The sequence below is a fragment of the Dryobates pubescens genome, chromosome 20, assembly GCF_014839835.1.
Source record: "Dryobates pubescens isolate bDryPub1 chromosome 20, bDryPub1.pri, whole genome shotgun sequence".
NCBI lineage: Eukaryota > Metazoa > Chordata > Aves > Piciformes > Picidae > Dryobates > Dryobates pubescens.
The window spans coordinates 21,039,706-21,058,688 of NC_071631.1; the positions used below are offsets into that span (position 1 = coordinate 21,039,706).

Genomic DNA, 18,983 nt, shown 5'->3' on the forward strand with positions numbered 1-18,983 from the left:
GGGGGCTCCAAGAAGGCTGGGGAGGGACTGCTCAGGATCTCAGGTAGTGATAGGACCAGGGGGAATGGAATGAAGCTGGAGGTGGGGAGATTCAGGCTGGAGGTGAGGAGGAAGTTCTTCCCCATGAGAGTGGTGAAGCCCTGGAATGGGTTGTCCAGGGAGGTGGTTGGGGCCCCAGCCCTGGAGGTGTTTAAGCCCAGGCTGGATGAGGCTCTGGGCAGCCTGATCTAGTGTGGGGTGTCCCTGCCCATGGCAGGGGGGTTGGAACTGGATGATCCTTGTGGTCCCTTCCATCCCTTACTGATACTATGATACTATGAAACACTATAATGGTCAGGTGAGATGTATGGATAGCACAGGCAGATAGCCACAGTGTGGAAGGACACTGACCACTGCAAACAGCTCAAAATAACACTAATGGCTCACGAGGGAGGAGAGTTCTGTTGTGTTTGGAAGTCTCAGAAGAATCAGGATGTTACTTGTCCCTAAAAATCCCATTTTTCCTCCTCAGGAATGTGAATGTATATTTGAGTCTCCATCTCTGAATAGTTCAAGCACCAAAATAACAATAATAAAACCTAAATACTAAGTAAGTGCTGCGAGCAGTAGTAGCAGTAGTAATAGCAATAATAACAACAGCTAGGGTAATTAATAATAATATAATAGTAATGGCTTCTGTGCCATGTGAGGAAGGAAGCAGGGATGGTGCAGTGCCAGGCAAGTTCAGAAAGGTAATTCACAGAATCACAGAATTGTCAGGGTTGGAAGGGACCTCAAGGCTCAGCCAGCTCCAACCCCCCTGCCATGGCCAGGGACACCTCACACTGCAGCAGGTTGCTCACAGCCACATCCAGCCTGGCTGCAAACACCTCCAGGCAGGAGGCTTCCACCACCTCCCTGGGCAGCCTGTGCCAGGCTCTCACCACCCTCATGGGGAAGAACTTCTTTTAACATCCAATCTGAATCTGCCCATTTCTGATTCATTGCATGGCCCAGGCACTCAACATCTGTTTTCAGGAGGAGGGAGCAAAACTCCCCCCAGGGTTCAGCTGGGGAGCAGCAGAGCCCCACCACACCACAGCCTGCACAGCTTTTCCTTGCTGACCTTCCTCAAAGGCCATGTCCCCACCCTGCTCCCAGCCTCGCAGCCATCTCAGCTGACTGACTCCCCTGGGCTGCTGCTGCCCTGCTGGCTGGTCCTGCCCTTCCCAGGGAAGCAGGAGGGCAGGACTCTGATTCTTTGCCTCAGACTAAATGCAAAAGCAAAGCAGGAGGTGAGGGACAGCAGCCTCGTTAGCTGTGCTGCCTGTAAAGATTGGGGAAACACAAAGACAGCCAACAAAGAACAGCTCCCCTGCGAGTCCCAGGCTTTTGTCATCCTCTGCACTGATAAACATTCCTCACACAGGTTAGGCTTTACAGACTGAACAAACAAGCCTAGCAGGGACTTCAGGAAGCCACTTCAGCTGCTGTGCCCCAGACAAGGCCAAGAAGCTTTGGAGCAAGCTGCTTTCAGAGACCTTCAGTGATACAAACTCCCAGGCAACTCCCTCCTCCCACACTGTGCAATCTTGGAGAGCCAGGAGTTGGAGTTATGCTTGTGGCAGCTGAGTGTTACTGTGTCTTCTGGTGTTGGCAGGCTCTGCCAGCAGGCTTCCTGCACCAGCCTGTCTTGCACGTGAAGCCTACTTTCACCTCCCCATCCCCATCTCTATCCCCATCCCCATCCCCATCCCCATCCCCATCCCCATCCCCATCCCCATCCCCATCCCCATCCCCATCCCCATCCCCATCCCCATCCCCATCCCCATCCCCATCTTTGCTTGCTTAGGGCAGGCAGCATCCATCTCTGACACTTGCCCCCAGGCCATGTTTTCTGTCCCTCCCATCACTCTTGATACCTTCCTCTGGACTTTCTCCAGCTGGCTCACATCTTTGCTGAAGCGTAGAGTCCAGACAAGATAAAATACTCCAGCTGAGGCTTTAGATTTCCTTGTAAAGCTGGAGGCTTACTTCATACCTCCCAGACAACATTCCTACTTACCCAATGGGAAATGCTGCCTGGTTTTGTACAAGCACAGCACTGCTGGCTCACACTCAGCTCCAGTGGCCCCAGAGCTTCTTTGTCTGTAAACTGCTTCATTGCCTCTCTTTGCCCCTTAATTATTTCTGATGAAATCTCCAATCTCCAATGCATCTTTACTGAGCTCTTCCAGCAGTGCCCTCAGCTGCAGGATGACTCTGGGTGCAGAGGTTGCTCTGTACAGCACATCCTGTTCTCTCCCAGCTTCAGCCACAGTTAACATTTGAGTAAGAGCTCTCAGTGGCAACATACCATTCCTGACTGGGAGCACTGACCAGAGGGAAGCCTCAGGCAGATCCCTGCAGGATTCCTTCACTGCAAACTTCCCTTTAACAAGGGACCATTGATTACTGTGCCCCCAGTATGACCTGCCAAGCAGTTCTGCACTTACTGTACTTCCAGAGTGGTTTCTTTTCCCTTCAGTTTGTTTTCCCTCTAGCCAGCTTTCAACCCCCTCGTGCCTAAGACCTGCCTGAGCTGCCTTTCCTGCACCCAGGGGTTCTGCTCACAGGTATGTCCTGCCTGCAGGCTGTGTAAAGGTTTAGCCACAATCCCACCACACGAGAGGGCTTGTACCCCCTCTCATCACTCCTTGGTGATGATGGAAGTGCTAAAACTGCCCTGAGCCTGTCAGGAAAGCCTTGCTCTTACACAGTCCAGAATCATAGAATGCTTCAGGGCGGAAGGGACCTCCAAAGCTCATCCAGTCCAACCCCCTCTGCACTCAGCAGGGACATTCCCGACCAGATCAGGCTGCCCAGAGCTCTGTCAAGCCTCACCTTGAGTATCTCCAGGGATGAGGCCTCAACCACCTCCCTGGGCAACCTGTGCCAGTGTTCCACCACCCTCATGGTGCAGAACTTCCTCCTGATATCCAATCTCAGTCTGCTCTGCTCTAGTTAGAAGCCATTGGCCCTGGGCCTGTCCCTGCAGGCCTTTGTAAACAGACTCTCTCCACCCTTCTTGCAGCCCCCTTCAGGTACTGGCAGGCTGCTATTAGGTCTCCCTGGAGCCTTCTCTTCTCCAGGCTGAACACCCCCAGCTCTCTCAGCCTGTCCTCATAGCAGAGCTGCTCCAACCCCCTGATCATTTTTGTGGCTCCCTCAGGTCCAGCCCTGCACACAGTACTCCAGGTGAGGTCTCACCAGAGCAAAGAGGTCCAGAAAGGCAGTGAGTGCTAGCAGGGTGTAGAACAGGGCTGGGGGGAGATGGGGAGGGGATGTTTTGCTGTGCTCTTACCTGACCCAGGACTCAGCCACAGCCCTGAGCTTGGTGCATTCCCCTACCCTGCTCTGGGCTATGCCTCCCACCAACTGAGAAGGCAGCTGGCTGGTCACACAGAATAGCTGCAGTGCTGGAAGGGAAGGACATGTCACTGAGAGGATGTCCAAATACAACATCTCAAAGAGCAGACAGGGAGCCCAGTGCCTGCAGCTCCCTTGGAAGCTCAGCATATGGCTTAGATAAATGACTGTCCTCTACTTCATGCAGGAGAGACATATGATGGAAGGGACAGCCAGAGGGAGGGTGCAAAATATCAACCCCTAAGGGATGTGCTGTTTCTATCAAAGATAAGCAAGAGCTTGGATCTGTGGGCTTCCAGCTGCAGGGGAGCCAGCAGGGCACTATTAATTGGAAGCACAGTGCTACATCTGCTGCACAGCATCAGGCCTGAAGGGACAGCCACAATGTCCCTCTCCAGCAATAAGCTGGGGTAGTGACCTGCCAAGTCTGGCTGCCTCTGGGCTATGGAAGAGGTGGGATCAGAGACAGCTCCTACAGCAGTATGTCCTTGGCAGGAGCTCAGCAGCTGCATTGTGGCTAGAAGCAGCTGGAAAGGTGTCCTGGGCTTGACTGAGGCATGGTTCATCCCCACAAGAAGCTGTGAAGGGTGACAGCTGAGCTGAGCTAGCTAGGGATACCATGTGGCATCATGCTCTGTATACAACTGAGGAGAAAGTTCTTCCCAGAAAGAGGAACTGGCCCTTGGGATGTGCTGCCCAGGGAGGTGGTGGAGTCCCCATCCCTGGAGGTGTTCAGGAAAGGCTTGGATGTGGCACTTGGAGCCATGGTTTAGTTGTCAGGAGGTGTTGGGTGACAGGTTGGACTGGATGATCTCTGAGGTCTTTTCCAACCTTATTGATTCTATGATTCTATGAGTCTGTGACCTGGGGGATCATGGCTCAGGAAGGTGGTGAGCAACTGGGCAGCCCTCACTTTCCAGATCCCCTCATCAGTGCTCCTGGGATTGCCACTTCTCCTCTCCTGGTGCTGTCCTGCTGAACTGTCCTTACCTCACCCTACAAGCTGTTACCTTTTTCTTCCAATTCTCCTCCCCATCCTATGGGGTGTAAGGGGGAGGGAGGAAGGGGTGAGCAAGCAGCCATGGGGAGCTTTGTTGCCAACCAGTCTTAGGACAACAGGGTCCCCAGGGTGCATCCAGACACATGGGCAAGGCAGAGCTGAAGGAACTGCTAGCAGGGCTCCAGCTGAGGAGTGCTGAGGATGCTCCTGGATGTTTTGTGGCACAGAGAGGAGCCTACCCTTCCTTTCTTCTGGTTACTTTCTCCCCCATATCACTCACTGCCTAAGAGAGAGCACTGCCACCTCCCATGCTGTCCACTGAACAGCTCTGGACTCTAGTAAGTAGTAGTTTCTGCTCTCAAATTCCTGCGTACTTGAGCCTCTTGCTTCTGCTTCAGCTCTGCACCAGGCTCAGCCTCAGTGGGTGGGAGAATTACAGAGCACATAATACAGAAAAGCTTTGATAGGAAGCATATTCAAAATAAGAGAGAACAAATTGCCTAAACCCCAGTCTCCACAGCAGCCAGAGGCCTGTTGTGAACTGGAAGAATAACCAATAATTTGTATTCTCTCTGAAACCATTTGTTCTCCCAGAGAGCACAGCTCAGACCATGCTTCAGATACAAAAATCTCTCCTTGGATTTCAAAATTTCAAGGAAGAAAAAGCAAGCTACATAAAATACAAAGCACTGCAACAAAGCTGAGCTTGCACAGTCCCTGTGGACAACTGGATGCTTCAGCACTAGGATACCCTTGGTCTGGCCTTCCAGTATCTGAAGGGGGCTACAAGAAAGCTGGGGAGGGACTGTTAGGGTGTCAGGGAATGATAGGACTGGGGGGGATGGAGCAAAACTAGAAATGGGCAGATTCAGATTGGATGTGAGGAAGAAGTTGTTCCCCATGAGGGTGGTGAGAGCCTGGCACAGGCTGCCCAGGGAGGTGGTGGAAGCCTCCTGCCTGGAGGTGTTTGCAGCCAGGCTGGATGTGGCTGTGAGCAACCTGCTGTAGTGTGAGGTGGCCCTGGCCATGGCAGGGGGGTTGGGACTGGCTGAGCCTTGAGGTCCCTTCCAGCCCTGACAATTCTGTGATTCTCTGGCTTTGTGATTCTGATCACCATCCAGATTCTGCACCTGGAAATGGAAGGAAATTCTGCAAAGCATTTCAGAGAAGCCTGGGAGGGAATCTACCTTTGGTCCATGACAGCAAGCAGAGCCTTTGCAGGACAACTTCATGTTTCTTCCTGTTGAATAGGAAATTTTGTAGTGCCTGCAAGTAGGTGACAGGAGACATACTCAGGGGACTTGCCTAAACCTCTCTGAAGCCAGAACCTCTTTCCACATATGGACTGAAAACTGAAGGCCTCTCTGACAGAAGGTTCCATAAGGAGGAGAAGAAAGCCCTGGGTTTCCTTGTAGCCCAGTGTGACAATGTTCCTGGAAACCCTTACAGTAAGTATATGTCCTAGTGTTTTGCTGCATGTCAGAGGGTCTGTCCCTCTGGTGCCAGCTCTCCCTTTGCTCCACAATGCAGCAGGAAGCCCTGGGAGGGCTGAGCAGACAGAGTGCTTGGCTGGAGGTTCACCCCAGCTGAAACATGTACCATGACCTTCAGTGAATGGTGCTTTGCTGTGACCCATGTTGCCTTAAACTCATCTGCCAGTGCAGCTATGTTTCTGTACAACTCTAATGAAATACTTGATTCACAACCTGTAGGTTCAGCAGAGGAAGTGCAGAGGCTTTGTAAAAGACAGCAATGAAAAGGAAAAAGAAACAACCCCCCCAAAAAAAAGAAAGGAAACAAAACCACAATGAAACCACTTAGACTAAAAATGACCAGAAGGTTCTTCCCCATTCCCTTATCACTCTGAAGCCCTCTCCTCTTCTGGCAGGGTGCTACACACAGCTCCCCTCCCCAAGCATGCCTCATGCTTTGCTGCAGCTCTTAAGCACAGGAAGTTTGCAGCCTTGGACAGCTCTGGGAGGCTCCCCCATGAGGAGGACTCTTTCTTAAGCCCTTTGAAGGGGGATCAGACAGATGTAATCTTTCACTCTGAATCTTACAGTACTTATTCCTTCTCCAGGAGACAGTTTGGCCATTTGTCTTCATTAAAGCAAAGACTGCCTCACTCCCTTGGAGACACAGGGCTCACATTGTGGGACCTACTCACTAACACGTTGTTGCCTTGGGAAGTTCCCTTTCTTCCCTCCAGCCACTCCCTGGCATCTTTAGCTATGAAATGCATCTTGGATGTAGTGATGGTCTGCACCTTAGCAAGGGCACTTGCTGCACCCATCCACTAGTTAGAGCCTGGGGTCCTGACCTGGCAAAGGCAGAAGCTTGCAGCAGGGTTTATGGAGACACTTGGACTAAGGAGAAATGAGGGCATAGAAATCAACCCTGTGGAAAAGGACTTAGGGGTGCTGGTGGGTGAGAAGCTGGACAGAAGCAGGCAGTGTGAGCTTGCAGCACAGAAGGCCAATGGCAGCCTGGGCTACATCAAAAGATGCATTGCCAGCAAAGCCAGAGAGGTGATTCTGACACTTTGCTGAGACCTCACCTGGAGTACTGTGTGCAGGGCTGGAGCCCTCAATATAGGAAGGACATGGAGCTGATGGAGAGGGTCCAGAGGAGGCCACAAAAATGATCAGGGGGTTGAAGCAGCTCTGCCATGTGGTCAGGCTGAGGGAGCTGGGGGTGTTCAGCCCGGAGAGGAGAAGGCTCCAGGGAGACCTAATAGCAGCCTGCCAGTACCTGAAGGGGGCTACAGGAAGGATGGAGAGAGTCTGTTTACAAAGGCCTGCAGGGACAGGACAAGGGCCAATGGCTTCTAACTAGAGCAGAGCAGACTGAGATTGGATATCAGGAGGAAGTTCTGCACCATGAGGGTGGTGGAACACTGGCACAGGTTGCCCAGGGAGGTGGTTGAGGTCCCATCCATGGAGATAGTCAAGGTGAGGATTGACAGGGCCCTGGGCAACCTGATCTGGTTGGGGATGTCCCTGCTGAGTGCAGAGGGAGTTGGACTGGATGAGCTTTGGAGGTCCCATCTGGCCTGGACCATCCAATTAAAGTGCAAGAACAGAATGTACCCTGAGCTTCAGGACCTGTGTGGATTCAGTGAGAATTTGAAGAAAATCAGTCAGAAAGTCAATCAATTTCTTCTGCCAAGCAGTCTGCAGTGAGTGCTTCCCCTGACACTGGAAGACATTGAGTAGGCTGGAACCAAGCTATACACAATGGGATTTTAACATCATTCTGTCTCAGGCTGGCATATTCACACCTTAAATATAGCACTGTTTGAAAAGGTTTAGTGCAGCAGGCAGGAGGCAATGGTGATGTACCTTCCCAGAAGGGGCTCTCAGGCACTGGGACAGGCTGCCCAGGGAGGTGGTGGAGTCACCATCTTCCGAGGTGTTCAAACGCCACATGGATGTGGTGCCTAGGGTCATGGTTTAGGGGCAGTAGCTTAGCAGCAGTGGTAGGATTGTGAGCTCTAGGTGAGCAGCTGGACTTGATGATCTCAAAGGTCTCTTCCAACCTCAGCAGCAGAATATTGCTGGCATTTGCCTGAGACAAGGCACAAGAGCAGCTGGAAGGTCATCTCTGACATCTTTTCCCCCCTAGAGTAACTTCACATGCAGGTTCTGCTGGGCTGCATGGTCAAGATCCCAGAGCTGTTACTCCTCATGCTGTGCTATATTCTAGAAGAGTCTACATTTCATCAGCCCCACTGGAACTGGACCTCCCTTCAGCAAGGAGAAGTTATCAGTATGCTTTGTCAGGATCTGCAGTGTCCCTGCAAGAGAAGTGCTCACGTACTGGGGGGCTCTAACTGCACCCAGAGCAGTGTTCCTTGACCTCTCCAGCCTGCCTGTGTGGGGCATGAGAAAAATCATCACTTGAGTCTGTCTCAGCTGTGGAACCAGAGGGGAAAGACCATGGGAAATCAATGTGCCCAGGGTCTGCAGCATTTCCTGATGGGTTGGCCATGTCCCTTCTCTTTCAGCTGAGACCAGATGTACATTCTAGCAACGGCTGTCACCCCTCCAGTGGTTTTACCATGAGTCAACATGCAGTCAGCCAGCCACTTGGTGAGTCACTGTGTGAGTGCTGCTGAACACCCAGACCTCCCCATGGCAGGGAAAAAATAGAACTGAGAGGATTTGTGAAGAGTGTGGAGGAGATCCTGAAACACTTTCTGATCATCATCTCAGTAAAGAGATGGCTGGTGCCTGGGAGATGGAAGAAATGGCTCTGACCCTATGAAACAAGAGTTTTGCATCAGCTGCTGTTGGTGGGTAATGGTGAGCAGAAGAGCTTTAACCACATGGGTCAGACTGAAGGCCAATCAGCTAGCTGAGTTCCCATGTGTGTGCACTGCACAGTGAAAGCTCTTTTGTCATCTGGTGACAGCTATGACAAAGAGAGAGCAGCCAGAGCAAGGTGATCAGAGAAGGGCAACAAGGCTGGGGAGGGGTCTGGAACACAGCCCTGTGAAGAGAGGCTGAGGGAGCTGGGGTTGTTTAACCTGGAGAAGAGAAGGCTCAGGGAAGACCTTCTTGCTGTCTACAACTACCTGAAGGGAGGTTGTAGCCAGGTGGGGGCAGGTCTCTTCTCCCAGGCAACCAGCAAGAGAATGAGAGGACACAGTCTCAAGCTGCACCAGGGGAGGTTTAGGCTGGATGTGAGAAAAAAATCTTCACAGCCAGTGACTGGCCAGGGAGGTGGTGGAGTCACCCTGCCTGGAAGTGTTTAAAAACACCCTGGATGAGGCCCTTGGTGCCATGGTTTCATTGATCAGAGGGTGTTGGGTGATAGGTTGGACTTGATGATCTCCAAGGTATTTTCCAACCTGGTTAATTCTGTGATTCTGTAACCCAGGAAGATGCAAACAAAACCTTGACAGAAAAGAGCCCTAGGTGCTGCTGCTGAAACCATGCTGCTAGGGAAGCAGAGCAGGGGCGAGGCCTGTGAAGCCCTGTGACAGAGATGTGTGCTGGCATCAGGGTCCTGGGACAGGCACTGCCAGTGCTTGTTTTGATCTTGCCAGCAGCAGCTGCAGCAATGAGAGGAGAAGGGAGGCTAGCAGGTGCCTCAAGGAGCTGCCCAGCCCAGGAGCCTTGCCATAAGCATCACCCACACCACGGCAGGGCTGCAGGTTTGGAGCACATCACCTCTGACTTATCACACAGTCAAAGCCCAAGAATGCTTCCTGAGGGGCAAGCTGTCAGCTCCCTGCTGGGCAGCAAGCCTTGCATACCAGACAGGACTTTCTGGTGACTGTGGCTCCGCGGGTCCAGCTTTGCAGAACAGTCAAGGAGGAAGGTGCCTTAGTGCACATCCAACACGAGGCTGCACAATCTGCCTGTGGACAGTCCTGCACCACCAGTTGTGCAGGGACAAAGGTCAGAGACAATTAGTCAGATTAAATCAAACCGGTGTCCAGCCAGCTGCTAGTGCCAGGGCTGGATGAGGCTCCAACAGAGACTGCAGCAGGAAGGCCTGGAGGTTATGCTTTGTCTGATGCCTAGAAGACATCCCAGGTGACACTTCTTTGGCACAGAACTCATTCTGAGGAAGCAAAGGCATTTGGGATGTGAATCTGATAATGCAATAGAGCCCAGCTAGAGCAAAAATACTCCCAAGCAGCAGCATCAAACCAATACACTAGTAAAAAGCAGGATTCCAACTGAGCAGGCTGAGAGACACTGAACATGGCAGGAGCACAGCAGCTAAGGTGGAGAAGTGGTGGAACCAAGAGTGTCCTTGCAGGTGCTGCAGGAGAATCCTCTAACTTCTCAAAAGGCTGCAGCCCTCGTGGAAGGTGCAGTAGGCTCAGAAATGCATGATTCTGGAGTCCAGCACAAGAAACAAGAGCAAACCTGACTTCAAAACCAGCTGGGTTTAGGACTACTGTGGTGCAGAAGTGAGGAAATCTTTCCTAATATCTAATCTAAACCTCCCCTGATGCAACTTGAAGCCATTTCCTCTTTTCCTATCACTTGTTAGCTGGGGAAGACTGATCCTCACCTCAATCCAACCTCCTTTCAGGGAGCTGTGGAGAGCAATGAGGTCTCCCCTCAGCCTCCTCTTCTCCAGGCTGAACAATCTCAGTTCCCTCAGCTGCTGCTTCTCACCTCCCCTGTTCTCCAGACCCTTCATCTGCTTCCCTGCCCTTTTCTGGACCTGCAGCCCAAAAATTGTCCTCTGTAATGAAACATCAGTGATAAGGCACAACTCTTCCAACAGTGCTGCACACATCTATGTCATGGTGCATAAAAGCTGTGGGTACCTGCCTGCCCTTCTTGCCCTCCCCCAGAAACCAAGGCCTGCTTAAGAGAGTCACATAACCACAGAATTGTTTTGGTTGGAAAAGAGCTCTAAGATCATCATGTGCAACTGTCAGCTCTACTTGAAGGTAGGAAGGCTCTGCAGATGGATCTGGTTGAACTTGATCATAGAATCACAGAATCATAGAACGCTCTGGGTTGGAAGGGACCTCCAAAGGGCATCCAGTCCAACCCCCTCTGCACTCAGAGGGACATCCCCAACTAGATCAGGCTGCCCAGGGCCTTGTTGAGCCTCACCTTGACTATCTCCAGGGATGGGGCCACAATCACCTCCCTGGGCAATCTGTTCCAGTGTTCCACCACCCTCATAGTGATGAACCTGTTCCTAACATCCAATCTCAATCTGCTCTGCTCTAGTTTGAAGCCATTGGCCCTGATCCTGTCCCTGCAGGCCTTTGCAAACAGTCTCTCTCCAGCTTTCTTGCAGGTTCCTTTCAGGTACTGGAAGGGTGCTATTAGGTCTCCTTGGAGCCTTCTCCTCTCCTGGCTGCACACCCCCAGCTCCCTCAGCCTGTCCTCACAGCAGAGCTGCTCCAACCCCCTGAGCATTTTTGCAGCCCTCCTCTGGATTGCTCCATCAGGTCCTTCGTGTACTGAGGGCTCCAGACCTGGGCACAGTACTCCAAGCTGATCCTGAAGGTGAACCTCCTCCAAGCTGAACCAATTCCCTGACTCTCTGGAAGTGAAGGCAAGTCTCATGGCACTGTGCCTTCTGGAGGCTCCTATGAGATCTCAGTGCACGAAGCTCACGTAAACAATGACCTGACCAAGTTCCAGGCCAAAGGCTTCTGGAATAAAACACATCAGTCCCTGAATGGACCACACATTGTGACAGTGCATGGCTCTCCTTGCACTCAGTGAGTCAGAAAGAGGAATGCCAGTGGTGAGTCCTGATGGCTTTGACTCAGTTGTGAACAAGATGCACTCCTGCTGGCCTCCCCTTCCTTCTCACTCTGTCATTCTTTCTGCTACACAAATCTGGGCTGCTGGTAGCAAGCCCCTGTTTGGCAACCCTGTTGTGAGCTCAGGACCAGGAGGTCAGGCACACACAGCCTTAGGTGAGCTGCAGGTGGTGCAAGTCTGACAGGTCAGGAGCAGCTGATAAGGTTGTGAGTTAAGTTTGCTTCTCTACTAGCACGAGAGTGAAAAACCACACAAGCCCAGGCTGACAGCTGTGGCTTTGATGCCCCCTTCCATGTGCCCTTCTTCCTTTTCCTCCAGGGGCAAGCTGACTCTGCCATGAGCAACTTTTCAGTGCCTAATTTCTGCTTTCCCCTTATGGTGCCTTGGTGATGCCTGGCACCCACCAAACTGCTCTGCATACAGGTACACAGCCAGCCAGCCAGACAGACAGAAGCCTTTCCAGCTAAAGGGAAAGGAAATAAGGAATGTGGAAAAAATGGTACCCTTAGGAGTGGTTTATGCTCCGAATCATGTACTGCAGGGGAGTTCTACTTTGCATTCCCTGGGTTTTGTAAAAACTTCTGATGTCTCCTAATGAAGAGTGTGGCCAGCAGCTGGGCAGAAGCTCTCCTCTCCCTCTACTCTGCCTTACTGAAGCTACAGCTGGACTGCTGGGTCCAGTTCTGGGCTCCCCAGTTCAAAAGACAAAAGGAGCTACCGGAGGAGGCTACAAAGCTGCTGAGGGGCCTGGAGCATCTCTGTGAGGAGCAAAGGCTGAGAGCCCTGGGGCTGAGAGCCTGCGGAAGAGCAGCCCCAGAGGGCAGCTGAGCAATGCTCAGCAAGAGCTCAAGGAGCTGTGGGGGGCAAGAGGCTGGGGCCAGACTCTGCTCAGTGGTGCCCAGGGACAGCACAAGGGGCAATGGGCACAGACTGGAGACCAGAAGGTTCCATCTGAGCAGGAGGAGAAAGCTGTTTGTTGTGAGGGTGCTGGAGGCCTGGAGCAGGCTGCCCAGAGAGGTTGTGGAGTCTCCTTGTCTGGAGATTAATTTCAAGGCCTGTCTGGATGCATTCCTGTGTGACCTGCCCTAGGCTGGACTGGCTGATCTCCAGAGGTCCCTTCCAGCCCCTACCATTCTGTGATCCTGTGCTGGTCTGGCAGTCAGGGCAGGGGCAGCACTGCAGAGCTTTCACAGGTGACAGAGAGAGAAAGGAGCTGGCTCTGGGCTGGATATGCAGCCTGCAGTTGTCAGTCATAGTCTGGAGAGCTTCCAAACCTCCCCTGGCCATTGTGATCCTGGGCAAGCTGCTGTGGGTGCCCTGCCTGAGCAAGGGCTTGGACTGGATGATCTCCAGAGATCCCTTCCAACCCTCAGCATGCTGGGATTCCGCAACAGTCAGAATTATGATGACAGAAAAAACTAAACCTTCTTGTGATTATTTTCTTTCATATGGTGGGAAGGTCACATTAAGTCCTTTGATGCTAGGCCTAATTTGTCATTAAAATCAACCTGGAGGACAATTTTCTGCAACAGATCTGTACTGCTAGGGTGACATTTACCGGAGCCAATGTCTCCACTTACCATTTGTGAAGGTGTTCACATAGTACCTTCGGCCCTGGGGGGACATATAGCTCTGCCAGCCAGGGGGGAGATGGCCATTCAAGGTATCTTCTCCTGTCTGAGGAGTTGCCTTTCTGGGTTTCTGCTGAGAAAAAAAACAAAACAAAAGCAACAAAACCTATTAAGTCAGTCCCAAGATAAAGTGAAGTCTAAGCAGACACCCATCTGGAAAAGGACCAAGTGATTTGTCATTCAGGAGACTGCAATGCATCAAAGACTTTCAGTCCACTTCTCCCTTCATCTGTTCCAGCTTCATCCAGAACATGAAGCAAACTTCCCTTGGAGCACTGGCTCCACACAACATCCCCTGGGAGAGCAATGAAACCCCTCTGTATTTGATGTCCCAGGAGCGTCTGGACCTGTCCAAGGAAATTGCTCTCATTAAGCAGGAAAAGGCAAAGCACAACATAACCAAGGGTTTGAGAAAGGAAGGCACACAGCTGGCACTCAGTTACCTTCTTGTGGGTAGATGGTGGGGCAAAGCAGTGGGCATGGAGGTGCTGCCCAATTGAATTGACAGCAGCACTTCAGCCATTTTCAGAAGGAAATCCTCCAGAGCCACGGGGCCTATAGCAGTAGGGTGCCAAAGCAAATTGATCAGTTGTTGGGAAATGGTTTGAACATCTGTGCAAGTTAGACCTTGAAGGATTTTCTGTTATTAATATAGCAATGGAGTAGGAGTTGTGGAAAAGTTCTGATGTTTGGTATGATGAAGTCAAGCTGCCCTTGAGAAGGAAGGCAAACAAGATAAGAAGTAGGTGAAGATCTGGGAAAAAGGGCAATTAGGAAATTCCACAGAGTAGTGAAAATAATGATGTAACCTTTTAGGAAGTAACCAACAGTGTGTGTTAAATTAGAATAGAATTAACTATGTATAAGATAAGACTATAAATAAGGAAGTGTGGAACAATAAAGTTGAAGCTTGCTTATCAATCATATTGATTGCTGCGAGTCTTTCCCTCACCCCCCTCGCCGATGGACTTCTCTTCCCGACATATGGCGCTCGAACACAGGGACATGAAGGCTTTATAGGAACGGAAGAGTATCCGACGGCTGCTTCAGCGGGCTCAGGGTCTATGGCTGCTGGAGGAAGGAGGAACTGGTGAGGCCGGAGTGCGTCGATTGGGTATTCCCAGGTCTGTGCAGCGATCGACGGGCAAAAGTATGAACCCGACGCTGGCGTAGGGGGTTCGTACCGTGCCTGGGCAAGGATTCACTAGGAGGAATTCTGCTCGCCGTCCGGGTAAGGGCTACCGGCTCAGGTTCAAGGCTGCACTTAAGGAAATAATTAGGAAGGAAATCCCCCGGGGGTATGGAGAGCGAAGTAGCCCTTTTAATGTTTCCTTGAGAAACGAGGCTTGCTTTATTTAGAACAATTAGGGAAGTCTGTGACACAGAAGAGCTTTAAGGACACCAGCGTGGAAGGACAAATACTGCTGATTATGGAAAAAGAGGTAGAGTTCTCATTGCTTCATTGTTTTTTAGAAAAACAAAAGGCAGACGTATCGTCTAAGATAGTTATTGGGCTTAGTTATTTTGATGAAATTTGTTGGAGAGACTATGGAAACAGACTGTGGGACTGGGTCACTACCAAGTTGCAAAAGCCGTGGCAAGAATGCATAAACTGTATTAAAAAATATAAGCTAGAACAGCGAATGGCTGCTGCAGTTGCAGCAACTTTGTCAGGACAAGATGCAGCCCCAGTTCTATCTGAGTTGCAGCCGGACGATGTGTTTGAAAAATATCGACCGATCGACCGGGGCCGCCCCCGATACATCTTGCGGCGGCCACATCGTGTTTTGCTAGCTATCACTACTGTCTGCACCCAGCGGGGAAAAAGCCGAGAAAAGGCAGCTCTCGGAGGACCACAACACCGACAGCGAGGAATTCAAACAGCGCCGACTTTGCTTAACGGCCTCTCTGAGAAACAGCGGAGTGCTTGGGGGCTCGCGGTGACGGCGTTCTTACCACCGCACCCCGCCCGCCAGCCCTGCCGGCCCCCGCGGATGCCGACGGCTCCGACCAAGGCAGTACCGGCTGACGCACCACTGATACCGGCAGCACTGACAGCAGCAGCAGCCCAGCGGCGGCCGCTTGCCTGGCCCCCACCCTTTCCCCCGCAGAGGCTCGCACCAGTGACCCCCCTTTCCCAGTGGCTTCAGCCGCGACTCTGCTCTGATTTAAAGCAACAGTGCTAATTTTCTCATTTCTGGTTGTAATGTCTTTTAGAGATTTGCTATTTAGAGTTTTGCTAAGTTTTTGTAATAAGAATGATGAATGGTATGCATTTAGTACTTGTGGGTAATTAATGCATGGTGATTGTACTGAGGTGTGAGTACTTAGTGATGAGTTCACCTTGTGAGATTTTCTTTTGGTTCGAACCTTCTTGTCTTTGTTTTTTTTGTGTCTGCCTAGGCATTTTAAAGGAGCTCCATGTAATATTGTAATAATGTTAAGGTTTGTAGTGAATAGGTATTCATTTTCTAAGGTATTCTTTAGCTAATGTAAAGTTTTTAGATTTCTTTCTTAGACATAGACAAAAAAAAAAAAAAAAGGTGTGAACAAAAAAAGGTAACAAGTGCAAAGAACAAAAAAAAATTTTTTTTAAATGGTAAACAAAAAGGTGACAAGTGCAAAGAAAAAAGTTTAAACATACAAAATGTAACAAAGGTATAAAAACACTGGATACAAAAATAGAGTACTAAATAACAGAATAACAGAATAGAGTATTAAATAACAGAGTAATAAACAAGAGCAACAATAAAATTAAAATATTAAAAACAAAATATGATAAACTAAAAAATCATAAGGATTGCTGACAAAATAGCTGTTAACAAAAATGTAAGAATTACTAGTAATAAATAAAAAATAAGGATTATCAAGACTGCTAGATTAAAAGAAAAACTCCGTGGAAAGAAGACATCAAGCAAGTTAAGATGCACAATAATAATGAAGGGAATTAGTGGAGAAGCAGGTTGCAAATGTAGTAGAAAGGCAAAGATACAAAATGAAAATGGAGAATAGATTCAATGAACTAAACGTGCAAAAAAAAAAAAAAAATAAAAAATTGAAGAATATAAGATCAAACAAAATAAAGGATTAAATACTGGATTAGAGAAAAAAAAAGGGGTTAAAAATAAAAGGTGATTAGAATAACAAATTAAAATACAGATTAAAAACTGCAGCAAAATACAAATAGTAATTAGGAAAGTAAACAAGAAATAAATTTTAAAAACAAATGACTAGTAGGTCGCCTCAAGCCTTCTTTCCTGCTACCTGTGATCATCGCAGTAAACAACGGCAGAGGAATCAAGACCATGAGGACACAGCATCTCCCATGAAGCTGAACATCGATCATCTGGGATCACAAACGCCATTCAGAAGACTGTACCATGGCACCATGTGAATTAGGACTGAATTTTATGGTTGTTTGATAACTTTGTCTTCTCTCTTGTTAACTAGGGATAAAGTTTCATCTTTACATTTCACCAAACAAAAAAAAAAAGGGGGGGCAAAGGAGAGAATACCCCCACAGCAGAAAAAATTAGCTCATGGTAACCCTAGAAGTGCTGTAACCCTCTCACCACAAGACACACAGCACAACTGTCATGAAAATGACAGCAAACCTGCTTAGCGTTGACCTCAACGACTGTCACGATGATCCAAGATGTCAACAGAAAGCATCTAACTTCTGAGTGTCGTGACTGCTTAACTGTTGTGTGAATGTTAAGAGATTAGAATTACTAGGATGAGCAAAACCACCTTATTTTGTGTAATTTTATATTGGGCAAGCAATGAAGCTCTTTTTGCTCTTGCTGTTTTCTTGCAGATTTCTGTCTGTGAAGCTAGAGCCTGGCCAGATCTACCTTTACAGATTAAAGAAATCTTGCTACCATTAAACAATTGATGATTCTTGACCATCCTAGAGAAAATAAAAATGCAACATACCCCTAAAGCAGATTGTAAAGGATAGTGCTAAGGATTGCATTTGTGTCTTAATCTTTGTGTGCAAGCTGTTCAGGCATAATCAAGTCTTCTCTGTCTACAAGAGGAGTGAAATGTAAAGATCAGAACTGTTAAGATCTAAGTTCTTCTTTACAATGTTTGTTATCTTTTACCATGTATTATGCTAGTTCTGTTAGAACATTGTAACTAGTTTAACTTAAGCTTTGTGCCTTGTATCAGTCTGTTAGACATGCTGTGTTATGGAACTTTTGTTTTTGCTATATAGCTTAGTTTTAATTTGTTTGCTTTTGTATATGCAAGTAATATCTTGTATAAGATGAGAACAACTCTTATGACCAAATGCCAGCAACGAGTAGTGTGAGCAATCTGGCAGTGTAGGCCTAGAGCCTGATTGACAAAAGAAGCTTTTAGGTTTTTAGGTATCATTGTATTAATTTTGAATATTGTTAAACTTGTGTATAATTGTATTATGCAAAGTGTTCAAAAAATAACCTCCAAGGCCTTACTTGCACAAAAGAAAAACGGGGGAATTGTTGGGAAATGGTTTGAACATCTGTGCAAGTTAGACCTTGAAGGATTTTCTGTTATTAATATAGCAATGGAGTAGGAGTTGTGGAAAAGTTCTGATGTTTGGTATGATGAAGTCAAGCTGCCCTTGAGAAGGAAGGCAAACAAGATAAGAAGTAGGTGAAGATCTGGGAAAAAGGGCAATTAGGAAATTCCACAGAGTAGTGAAAATAATGATGTAACCTTTTAGGAAGTAACCAACAGTGTGTGTTAAATTAGAATAGAATTAACTATGTATAAGATAAGACTATAAATAAGGAAGTGTGGAACAATAAAGTTGAAGCTTGCTTATCAATCATATTGATTGCTGCGAGTCTTTCCCTCACCCCCCTCGCCGATGGACTTCTCTTCCCGACAATCAGTGTGCTGATTACAGCCTCATAATGCATGCAATTAGCAATGCATGTAGCAATGCATTCTTGCAGCATCTAGATGTAGTCTGAATCCACAATGTACAGATCCAGGATCGTTAGCATCCACATGGATGGTTTGGTGGATGGACCATTTGGTGGGTAAAGAACTGGCTTGATGGCTGCACCCAGAGAGTGGCTGTCAATGGTCCATGTCCCAGTGGAGGCCAGGGACAAGTGGAGCCCCTCAGGGATCAGTCCTGGGACCAGTCTTGTTTAACATGTTTAACTTCCTGGCCTGCATTAGGAACAGTGTGGCCAGCAGGAGGAGGGAGGTCATTGTGCCCTGTGCTTAGCACTGCTTAGGCCACACCTTGAGTCCTGTGTCCAGTTCTGGGCCCCTCAGTTTAGGAAAGATGTTGAGCTGCTGGAAGGTACACACAGCACTGCTCTCAGGGTTCAAGTCCCACCTCAGCTGCACATCTCTCTACCAGCTCAGCTGCAAGCCTCAGAGGAGGTTCCTGGTTGCAAGATGTGGAGCTGAAGTGCCAGTTGTTGTCTGTACTACACCGAATCACCTGGGTTGGACTTGATGATCTCTGAGGTCTTTTCCAACCTGGCTGATTGATTCTATTGATTCTATGAGCTTTCTGCCAGGTAGCCCCTGGTGCTTCCTTCATAGCTGAAGCTGCTTGATGGGAGCTCTGCAAAGAGGGCTTCAGTCCAAAGGAGGCATGAACCCCATCTGGTCCCTCTAACCAGTAGCAGCGAATAAGGCAAAAGTAGAGAGGTAAGATGCATGCCCAAAATTGTCACAGCCTACAAAGCTGCAGATAGGAAC

The 18,983-nt window shown here is 49.1% G+C and overlaps 1 protein-coding gene across 3 annotated transcripts in view; it reads right to left on the reverse strand.

Annotated features, from left to right (window-relative positions):
- The window catches only part of GAS7 (growth arrest specific 7), a 143,663-nt gene that overhangs the window by 70,458 nt on the left and 54,222 nt on the right, over nt 1-18,983 (reverse strand). For 2 of the 3 annotated variants that reach the window (XM_054171075.1, XM_054171073.1), the window contains exon 2: nt 13,221-13,344. In XM_054171075.1, coding sequence (XP_054027050.1) covers nt 13,221-13,344 — 124 coding nt within the window. The remainder of the gene's footprint in view (nt 1-13,220; nt 13,345-18,983) is intronic. The other variant, XM_054171074.1, reaches the window with a different exon arrangement.